At 34.9% G+C, this 12,271-nt stretch overlaps 1 protein-coding gene across 2 annotated transcripts in view; it reads left to right on the top strand.

Moving 5' to 3' along the window:
• FGF14 (fibroblast growth factor 14) overlaps positions 1 to 12,271 on the top strand; it is a 769,918-nt gene that overhangs the window by 746,250 nt on the left and 11,397 nt on the right. For both annotated transcript variants that reach the window (XM_066380602.1, XM_066380603.1), the window contains exon 4: positions 12,068 to 12,266. In XM_066380602.1, the coding sequence (XP_066236699.1) occupies positions 12,068 to 12,266 (199 nt within the window). The remainder of the gene's footprint in view (positions 1 to 12,067; positions 12,267 to 12,271) is intronic.

The following is a 12,271-nucleotide window of genomic DNA, read 5'->3' on the forward strand; positions in this document are numbered from 1 at the left end:
GGGAAAGCAGTAATAAGAGGGAAGTTTATATTATTATAGGATTATATCAAGAAGCAAAAGAGATCCCAAGTAAACAACCTAATATCACACCTAAGGAACTAAAAAGAGAAGAACAAAGGCAACTCAGAGTCAGCAGGAGAAAGGAAATACTAAAAATTAGAAGAGAAATAAATGAAATAGAGAACAAAAAGACTGTAGAAAAATTAATACAACAAAGAGCTGGTTCCTTGAAAAGATCAATAAAATCAACAAACTCCTGAGTAGACTCACTAAGAAAAAAAGAGAAAAGACTCACATAAACAAAATCCAAAATGAAAGAGAAAATATTACCATAGACATCATATATATATAAAAGATCATAGTAGAATATTATAAAAGACTATATGCCACCAAACTTAACAACCTAGAGGAAATGGATAAATTCTTAGAACTATACAATCTACCTAGACTGAGTCACAAAGAAGTGGAAAACCTAAATAGACCTATAAGCAGGGAAAAAATAAAAACAACTATCAAAATCCTCCCCAAAAACAAAAGTCCAGAAACAGATGGCTACACTAGTGAATTCTACCAAACATTCAAAGAAGATTTGGTACCTATTCTTCTCAAAGTCTTCCAAAACATAGAAGAAAAAGAAGCAATACTGCCATATATGTTTTATGAGGCCAAAGTAACACTCATACCAAAACTTTGCCAAGACAACAACAAAAAAAGTAATCTACAGATCAATCTCTCTAATGAATACAGATGCAAAAGTCCTAAATAAAATACAAGGAAATCGAATACAAGAACACATTAAAAAGTAATACATCACAATCATGTGGGATTCATTCCAGGAGCACAAGGATGGTTCAAGATATGGAAACCAATCAACATAATACACAACATCCAGAAAACAAAGAACAAAAATCATATGATCCCATCAATAGATGCAGAAAAGCCATTTGAGAAGATACCACATCACTTTATGTTTAAAACGCTCAGTAAAATGAGTATAGAAGGATCATACATCAACATAATAAAGGCCATATATGACAACTCGTCAACTAATATCATACAAATTATGAAAAAAATGAAGGCTTTTCCTCTAAAATCAGGAACAAGACAAGTCTGCCCATTCTCTCCACTCTGATTCAACATAGCTCTGGAAGTTTTAGCCAGAGCACTCAAACAAGAGAAAGAAACAAAAGGCATCCATATCGAAAACAATAAGTAAACGTATAACTTTTTGAAGATGACATGACCCTGTACAGTATATAGAAAACCCCAAAGACTCCACCAAAAAAAATTAGGAACAATAAAGCAATACAGTAAAGTCGCAGAATACAAAATCAGTATACAAAAGTTCACTGCTTCCTCATACGCCAATAATGAAATATGGGAAAATAAACTAAAAAAAAAAAAAAAAAAAATTCTTTTACAATTGCAACAACAACAAAAACAATACCTAGGAATAAACTTAACAAAGGATGTGAAGGATCTATAGAAAGAAAACTACAAAACATTATTGAAAGTAATTGCAAAAGACACAATGAAATGAAAAAATATTCCATGTTCATGGATTGGCAGAATTAACACAGTTAAAATGGCCATATTACCCAAAGCAATATACATATTTAATGCAATGCCCATCAAAAATTCCAATATTGCTCTTTAAAGAAATAGAACAAAAAATCACCAGGTTTGTATGGAACCATAAAAAAACAAACAAACAGGCCCTGGCCGGTTGGCTCAGCGGTAGTGTCGGCCTAGCGTGCCGAGGACCCAGGTTCGATTCCCGGCCAGGGCACATAGGAGAAGCGCACATTTGCTTCTCCACCCCTCCGCCGTGCCTTCCTCTCTGTCTCTCTCTTCCCCTCCCGCAGCCAAGGCTCCATTGGAGCAAAGATGGCCCAGGCGCTGGGGATGGCTCTGTGGCCTCTGCCCCAGGCGCTAGAGTGGCTCTGGTCGCAACATGGCGACCCCCAGGATGGGCAGAGCATCGACCCCTGGTGGGCAGAGCGTCGCCCCTGGTGGGCGTGCCGGGTGAATCCCGGTCGGGCGCATGCGGGAGTCTGTCTGACTGTCTCTCCCTGTTTCCAGCTTCAGAAAAAAAATGCAAAAAAAACAAACAAAAAAACAACAACAAACAAACAAAAAAAGCAATGAATAGCCAAAGCGATCCTGAGGAAAAAGAATGAAGCCAGAATGGAGAAAATAAAAGCCTCTTCAATAAATGAAGCTGGCAAAATTGCAAAGCCACATGAAAAAGAATGGAACTTGACTACAGATTATCCCCCTGCTCAAAAATTAATTCAAAATGAATCAAAGACCTAAATATAAGGTCCAAAACAATAAATTAAATAGAAGAAAACAAAGGTACTAAGCTCATGGACCTTAGCCATAGAGAACAATTTATGAATTTGACTCCAAAAGCAAGAGAAGTAAAGGCAAAAATAAATGAATGAGACTATATCAAACTAAAAAGCTTCTGCACAGCAAATAATATTGACAACAAAACAAATAGGCGGCCAACTAAATGGGAGATATTTGCAAACAACAGCTTCGATAAGGAGTTAATATCCAAAATATACAAAGAACTCACATAGCTCAGCAACAAACAAGCAAACAATCCAATTAAAAAATGGAGAGAGGACCTGGACAGACACTTCTCCCAAAAGGACATACAAATGACCAACAGGTATATTAAAAGATGCTCATCTTCACTAGTTATTTGAGAAATGCAAATCAAAAGTACAGTGAGATACCACCTCACACCTCAACAAGACAGGTAATAACAAGTGTTGGAGAAGCTGTGAAGGAAAAGGATCCCTCATTCACTGCTGGTGGCAATACAAAGTAGTACAACCATTATGGAGGAAAGTATGGTGGTTCCTCAAAACAATTAAAAATTGAACTACCATATGACCTAGCAATCCCTCTACTGGGTATCTACCCCAACGCCTTCAAAACATTGGTACATAAAGGCTCATGAGCCTTATGTTTATTGCAGCATTATTCACAGTGGCCAAGATATGGAAACAACCCAAGTGTCCCTCGATAGAGGATTGGATAAAGAAGATGGGGTACATATACGCAATAGAATTTTACTTGTCCATAAGAAATGATGACATAGTGACATTTATGATAACATGGATGAAACTTGAGAACATTATACTAGGTGAAATCAGTAAATCAGAAAAAGCTAAGAACTGAATGATTTTAAACATATGTGTGATATAAAACTGAGATACATGAACATAGATAAAAGTGAAGAGATTACCAGGGTGAGGGCATGTGGGGGAGGGTGTGGGGGATGGAGGTAGGGTGTAAAGAGGAAAAAATATAAGGTGACAGAAAATGATTTGACTTTGGGTGATGGGTATACAACATAATCAACAGTTCAAATGCTATAGAAATGTTTACCTGAAACCTATGTACTTTTATTGAGCAATGTCACCTTGTTAAAGTTAATTTTCTAGATAAAATTTAAAAATTAAAAGAAAATAAATGTACTTAGGTAAGTTTCTTAACTCCTCCGTTCTCCGTTTCTTCTTTTCTAAAATGTGGGTAATAACAGTACCAATTCCATAGGATTACAGTGAGGATTAAATTAGTTGATTTTTAAAGTGTTTAGAACACTGCCTAGTACAGAAATACAGAGGTACGCACGATTTCAGTGTTAGCTATAGTAATTAACTCTATTGCTATTATTATTTTGAGGCATTCATCATGCAAAGATGGTATATCTTTTGAGATATTACTTGCTAATATTTGTAACATAGGTACCATCTGCACATGTTACAAGTATTATTATTTTAGGAATTTATACATGTCTATGTTCTAGAGACAACAGATTTAATATTATAGGGACAGTTGGCACATATTTTTATTTATAATTTTACATTTCTTAAATATGTACTGTAAATACTTTACATTTTTATTTGTTTCAATTTTCTTACTTTAACTTATTTTATGCCAGTGTTAAAAATGATAGCAAGCCCTGGCTGGTTAGCTCAATGGTAGAGCAATGGCCGGGTATATGGGAAGTTGTCAGTTTGATTCCTGGCCAGGGCACACAGGAGAAGTACCCATATGCTTATCCACCCTTCCCCCTCTCCTTTCCCTCTATCTCTCTCTTCCCCTCCCACAGCCAAGGCTCCATTGGAGCAAAATTGTCCCAGGCGCTGGGGATGGCTTCATGGCTTCTGCCTCTGGTGCTAGAATGGCTCTGGTTGCAAAGGAGCAACACCCCAGATGGGCAGAGCATCACCCCCCGGTAGGCATGCAGGGTGAATTCCAGTCAGGCGCATGCAGGAGTCTGTCTCTCTGCCTCCCTGTTTCTCACTTCAGGAAAAAAAAAATGATAGCAAGCTAATGGATAATACCAAATTACCTGCTATTTCTGAAAATTCTGTGATCATTTATCAATTGTTTCTTTATGGTAAGGGAAACATGTGCCAATGCTTCCCACACTGAAATGTGCATACAAATCACTGGGGATTTGTTAAAATGCAAATTTTCATTCAGTATTTCTGAGAGGGTATCTGGATTTCTGCATCTCTAACAAGTGACTGTGTAAAGTTGGTATTGGTCTATGAGTAAATTATAAGTATTTAAAGATATTTATATATTTGTACTTATAGAATGTATATTAAAATACATAAAATACACCTGACCTGAGGTGGTACAGTGAATAACATGTCAACCTAGAATGCTGAGGTCACTGGTCCAAAATCCCAGGCTTGCCCAGTCAAAGCACATGTAAGTAACAACTACAAGTTGATGCTTCTTGCTTCCTCCTCCTGCCTTTCTCTCTCTCACCTCTCTCTTAAAAAAATTAAAAATCAATAAATAAAATCTTTTATAAAATCTTTACATGAAATAAATTCAGTTAATTAACTTTAATTTTAATCATTATAATAAATAATGTTCTTGCCACCATTTTAAAAAGCCATGTCAATAAGTCATAAAATGGATATTAAATATTATGTAATAAATTAAAAATATATTTCATAGATAAAATAATTAGTGTCTAAAGATATATAATGTGTGTATTCATTTATTTATTAATGCATAGGTAACATCTCTAAATGTCAAATAATATCATTACTGCCAAAATGGTTATTTAATATTTTGTTTTTCTAAAAACAAGTAAAGTAACAGCTACTGGCTCTTTAAGTATAAATACTATAGAAGCTCCTTTGTTAGTCAAAATATAGTTAAAATTACTGAGTACTAGATTAAATAAAAGCTGTCTCCTATGCACATATATAATTATACTTTAATTTGAAATATATACACAATTTACCTTTTTTTCTCCATGTGGGCATTAGTCACAACCCTATATTATAAATATTTGATTATATATAATTTCAGATAATTAAAACACTTTTGTCAACTAGACTTTCTACTTTTGTGTGTTAAGTACAAAATATTTTTATTTTAAAGTTTATAAGTATAAAATCTTCTAAAAGTTTAGAATTTTCATTTCTCTATAGGTATCTTAAGAATGCTCTGCATTTTTTAAGGGTCTAGGTAGTATCATAATAGTATCACTAAAGGATATAATAGATTTAAAAACTATAAAAAATGAGGAAAAGTGGGATAAACCTCTGCTGATTTTAGGGTAATTGTTAGTAGATACATCTCCAAAAAGTAGAAAAAGAAGAAAAATCTTAGCATATGGGTTAAGTGGATCATGGTTCGTTGGAATTCCCACCTAAAGGTATGTCTAATAGAATAGAATCTTGTTAAGAAATCTTAAATAACTACTACCCCAGTTATGATAAGAATTAACATTTGAGTGGTACTTATTGATTCAATTCATAGTTTATAAATATTGCTATAGTTTACAACTCAACTTATACTTTAAAAATCATTATGCACCTCTATTAACATATAATATTTATAAAAAAATTTTGTGACATTTTTCCCTCCAAGTAAGAACTTGAAATTTGAGATCCTTCTTCTCAGTTTAAGCCTGGAAAGAAATATTAATAAGAACTCTAAGATCAGGGTGATTACTGGTATGATGAAAAGGGATTGAATTTTTGAATGACCTTGGAATATAGATGTTAATAAATTTGCTAATAACTACAATTTATTGTGGATTTATTATGTGTTATTTTCTACGATACCTCATATAATTTCTCTATCCTCTCTTTTTAATGTATTTTGGAATTGCCTTGTATTCTACTAAACACTATAAATTTGTCTAGAATGCCTGATTTTTGCTTTCCTTTTGAAACAGTAGTGGTGCTGCTGGTGGTAGGCAAACTTACAGATATTAACCAAACATAATTTTTATTTAGTCACAGATAACAACAAAGAAAATGCAATAACAACGACATAAATGGAATTTGAGTGATGCTACTTGCATATTTTGAATGGAAGCCCAGGCTCATAACACACCCTAAAATATTTTCCAGGAATACAACTCTGAGGAAAATTCTGATTTACATTGTATACATGAAAATAAGTGCAATCTAAGTTTAATTTGGGAATTCTTAGCTTCTTAAGAATTTTGAAGTTAGCATGACCAGGCAGTGGTATAGTAAATAGAGCATCTACCTGGGACACTGAGGACCCAGGTTCGAAACCTTGAGGTTACCAGCTTGAGCGAGGGCTCAGAAGCTTGAGTGTGGGGTTGCCTAATTAAGTGTGATGAGAACATAGACATGACCCCATGGCAGTTGGCTTGAGCAAAGGGTCACTGGCTCAGCTGAAACCCTCCCCAGGTCACAGCGCATATGAGAAAGCAATCAATAAACAACTAAAGTATTCCAACTATTAGTGACTGCTCCTCATCTCTCTCCCTTTCTGTCTGTACCTCTCTCTGTGTCTCTTGCAAAAAAAAAATTGAAATTAGATTAACAACACCTCCCCCCAATTACCTAAATTGGAAAACCCTCAAAATTTACCTTACAACAAGATTGGCAATTTTTTTAGGCAAAAAAAATCATACAGTAACCATTTTAGGCTTGTAGGTTGCACAATCTCTGTCTCAACTCACTTCTCAACTTTCTGGTGTGAAGTTACAAAAACAGGTGGCAGCTATATTTAATCCTGAGGCTGCAGTTTGCCAATCACTAAGTCAAATTGTCAAGGTCATTTTTAGTTCTAGGTTATGGTTATGCTGAATTAACTGGGTTTATGGATAATTCATTGGTTATAAATGAAGGATTTTGGGCCTTTTCTTTCCTCTTCCTTCTCCTTTCATCCTGAACCTAGAAGTTTATCTGTGTGTATGCAAATTTTTCATCAAGGTATTTTCCTAAACAAAGACATTTCCCTTAGAAGAGGAATATTCTGCTGCTACTGTTAAGATAGTAAGAACACCACAGATGGTGCTTTCATTTCAAAAACAACCACAACATAAAAGGAGATATAAAATTTTTGTTTAGTTGTTGTGTTTTTCTATTCTATGGTTCAATGATTTAGTTTGGCAAAGATACAAATTAATATTTAAGCTTCTGCTGGAACTCAGCTGCTGTTGATTTTGTTGTTTCGGTATTGGTGGCTCTAAATATAGGCAGGCAAGATGAGAAAAAAATACCTCAAACTCCTAATATATTTTTTTGAAAGTTTCAAAGAGTATTTATTTAAGCTTAAATTTAAATAAGCAGTCTCATATTATCACTGCCTGTTTCACTGGCACAATCATCCTATTACTCAAATGTATTAAAACAGTATGTGAGATTAGGGATGTACTGATAAGCCACCAGGGGTTTCGTCTTCTTTTAGTACTTATCTTGCTACTCTACATTGAAAGTCTAAAGCTGGAGGCTCATGGGCCCTGTCTCAGTCTCCTGGTTCATGCTATGTTGAAAAACAAAAACAAGAACAAAGAAATATTGTAGTTGCCACTATTAAAAGGAGATGTTATCTAGAAACCTGTATTTCTTACTACCTTTGAAAAATCAGTTCTACTAAAGATCCAAGGATTTATTTTCACATGAGAGCCATTCTTTCTACTATTCCCTTTGTCCCTTCCACTGAGCTTGAGTAAGGGGCATTTATCCTCATTAGGGTACTATGATAACACCAGCTTGCTTCAACTCTTGTGTCTGCCTGGTCAATATAGGAATTTGAGTTTATGATTTGAGTTTATGATCCCTTCTGTGCACATGAACCCCAGTGATCTAATCAATCACAATTATTTTAAGTCCTACCTATGGGACTTTTCACTTCCTCTATCTCCCTAAAGCATATTGTAGGACTCAAATACAAAACTAAAGTTTTTAATAAGGTCATTAATTGTATAATTACTATCAAGAGCATTTTTTGTTTAGGGTGGTCAAATGTCACTTTTTCCTTAGAAGGAAATGCCTTTTGGAAGATAGTGCCAAGAAAATGAAAAGATTTTCTCTCTTCCATATTTTTTATAACCTATAACCTTTCTCTTTTTGTCTTGGCTACCAGAAATTCAGAACTCAATTTACAACGTATTATAATTCTGGTGGTATTTCTCCCATTCCTTTGTGCATCCTTGACTATTGTATTAATACTAATTATTAAAATGAGCACACACATACACATGTTCTATAATTTTCAAGTCCATTTTGCAAGAGATTAGGCTTCAACACATTAGTATATAAGTGATAGGTACACCAACTTCTCAAAATCATCCTCCACATTAACACCAGATTATTAATCAGGCTATGCCATTATTCCCTTGCTTGTTTAAGAACCCTCCATGTCTACCTCTTGTTTATAAGAAATCTAACATGTTTATAAGAGGTCCAAGACCCTTTGTCATATTTACCCAACCCAATTTCCTATCCACTTCTGCTTCCACAAAGTCTCAGTAATAGGCTAAGTAGAGTTGTCTAAATGTAGCATGGCATTTCCCACCACTGTCCTTTGCAATACCATTTATTACACCTATTATCCCTCTAGTATTTTTTAAGGCAAGTCTACCACAGTAGATGTTACATTGTACTGCCATTTTCTAAGCACAAGAATTTTAATAAAAGTCTCCCCATGAAGAATCTTATTTTTCTGGTACATGTTCATTTTGTATCTGATGCTGAGCCCGATATTTGGTATAAAATTGTGCTCACTGGCCAATTATTTATCAAAATTTCAGATTTATGAAAGTTTAAAATAATTGAAATATCAGATACAGGGTGTATTTTAGACTACAAGTAATGGGGATTGGTTGTTTGGTTTTTTTTAGACTATGCCACATTCTTCTCCTAATATATAGCATGTATTAAGTTATTCAATCCTCCCAACCACTCTATTATTCTATGTTTTTGTACTCATTTTACAGGTGCAGAAATGAAAGGCAAGAGATTAAGTAATTTTCCCAAGGACATAGCTAGTAAGAAGTGGGGCCAGAGTTGAACCCAGAAGATCTGGTTCTATAGGTGGTGTTCATAGTCACTCTACTCCACTGTCTCCCATTTATGTGTTGAAAATATATTTGTCCCTTATGACACCAAATAAATAGTAACTAATTTTAACTTTCATTAGTCCTATCAGTACTCTTGGGAATGCAGGGATTCTTTCTGTGCACCAGTATTTGATGAGCAGATTGAAGTCTTGCCAAATGTGTTAACTACTAGTGCATATTAATTATTTAAGCAAGAATAAAGAAAACTAAAAATGCACTGACCAGTTGCCACTATCGCAAGCAACTGAAAGCAAAGGCTCTCACTGTAGATGACAGAATGAATCACCTATCTGTGACATCTCTGGCACAGCTCACAGGAAGGGGATATGGGATTGGCTTCTTTAGAACCCTAAGATGTAATCATTTCACCTAAAAAGACTTAGTTAGATTTGATTTTCTTAAGGTATACACTGAGAATGAGTGATTTCTTCCATCAGGCGTCTTCATTCTCTTTCATAGTCAACCTAGTCAACTTAGAGTGGAGACAATACTTTTCTAATCTGCTGATGGTAATGCAAGCAGTGTCTTCCATGTTTCTTACATTATGGCAGAAGGGATGAGATAAGAATAAGGGTTGACTACGCTATGCACCTGCATTCCAAAACTGGAAGCCCTGGTTTCTCTAGATAAAGGTCATCCATCAATGATCCTATCAGTAAGGTGAACCCGGCTTTGGAGAGAGATGTGGTGTGCTAGAAGGCAGGTGCCAGCTCCTGTGACCCCTGCATGACCGCAGCTTGTATCAACTTTTACCAACTCCACTCCAGGTGGATTTGAGATAGGTTTTAAGTAATAAGTAATATGCTTGGATGTCTTGGTATAGCTCAATAAAAAGATAAATCTCATCTGTTTGTTTTAGAAGATGCAATTTCACCCAATACATTATATTTACAGTATTAGTCCCTTGAGGATAAGCCAGATTTACAGCATTCAATTTTATTTTTCTTACCATGAATGCATGAACAAGCACCCTTTTATTCGTCTTTCCTCTGAGGTAGGTCTGGTGACTGACTCATTGAGACTGTTATTTATTAGTGAGAAAACAAGTAGGAGGGTATTCGAAGAAATAGAACTTAGTGGAAAGCAAGAACATTTATTTTGATGGGATCTTTATTAAGACTAAAGTAGAATTATCTTCAAGAAATAAAGTTTTACATAAATTTCTTTGGAAGGACGCTATTTTTTAAGACATAACAATTTTATTTATTTATTTATTATTTTTATTTTTAATTGGCTTTATTGGGGTGACATTGGTTCATAAAATTATATAGGTTTCAGGTGTACAATTCTATAACACATCATCTTTCTTTCATATATATAAAATAGTACAGTAGTTTGCCTATTTAAAATAGTTATAAAAGCAAGTTAATGGGCTTCCATGGTCTACAACTAGAGTGGTTGAATTTTTAAATTAATTTTAATAGAGGTGTATCAGAAATGCATTTGGTTTTTCTAATGACCAAAATGAACTAACAAACAAAATAGAAACGGACGCACAGATAGAGAACAAACTGACAGCTGTCAGAGGGGAGGGGTTGTCAAGGCTGGGTGAAAAAGGTGAAGGGATTAAGCAAACAAAACAAACTAGACAAACAAACAAAAAAAATCGCATGGACACAGACAACAGTAATGTTATTACCAGAGAGAAAGGCAGGTGGGGGGAGGTAGAAGAGAGTAAAGGGGGAATAAATGGTTATGGAAGGAAAGTTGACTTGTGGTGGTGAACACACAATACAATATACATATGACATAGAATTGTACACTTGAAACCTATATAATTTTATTAACCAGTATCACCCCAGTAAATTTAATAAAAAATGAAAGAAAACAGAAATACCTTTGTAGGTTAAATCTCAGAAGTATATAAAAGTCATCTATGAGTATTTCTATTATTAATGACACATAAAATAGTACAGCTTTGCACTCCTCATCAATCAATATAGATCATGGCACTGAGAGTCATGACATTTAACTTTTTGTTCTTTTTCCAAAAATACTGGGTAGATTTCAGTCAGAGCAGCTTCTGATATTTTTCTTCAAGAGTTCCAATGAGGCTGCAAACCATGGAATCAGGTCATTATTTTCAGCTTCTGTCACTGTGACCAGCTAACACAACACCTGGCCTTTGCTCCAGAGGCTTGGTATGCCAGCTAATAGTCATGGTTGTAGTTTGGGGTTTCAATTTGTCTCTTTGAAGGCAAAATGTATCACCCTATAATATCAATGATCTAATGAACAACTGACAACTCTTAGGGTATCATACAATTATCCTATGGAAGTACTGAAAATGGATTAGCAAATACAGTAAGTATGTATTTAATTTTTATTTTGGTATATTGTGAATATGGCACTACTTTATGGTGCTCTTTCAGGTTATGCCCTGATCACACTGTTTTTAGATTAAGTAAAAAGATTTTGAGTTTGCTTCTGCCTTCTATTTTCTTATTAAAAAACATCTATATTTTTGCTGGTTAATATATCCCCCAAAATAGCAGATTCTCTATTCATTGTATACTGAAAAAACAGTGTATGAACTGTTAAAGACATGCAGGAAGAGGTGTATCTGGTCATCTCTGCCCAAGAGCTGAGTCCTTCACCTTGGTGGCCGAACTTCTGGAGGAAGGAAGAGAAGCCACACTGACTCCTGTTCCTTCTTCTAACTTTCTCTTTTTCCTTTTCTCTCAACAGGAACTTTTTACCCCTGAATGCAAGTTTAAAGAATCTGTTTTTGAAAACTATTATGTAATCTACTCATCTATGCTGTACAGACAACAAGAATCTGGTAGAGCCTGGTTTTTGGGATTGAATAAAGAAGGGCAAGCTATGAAAGGAAACAGAGTAAAGAAAACCAAACCAGCAGCTCATTTTCTACCCAAGCCATTGGAAGGTGAG

This window comes from Saccopteryx leptura, chromosome 4 (assembly GCF_036850995.1).
Source record: "Saccopteryx leptura isolate mSacLep1 chromosome 4, mSacLep1_pri_phased_curated, whole genome shotgun sequence".
NCBI classification, from domain to species: domain Eukaryota; kingdom Metazoa; phylum Chordata; class Mammalia; order Chiroptera; family Emballonuridae; genus Saccopteryx; species Saccopteryx leptura.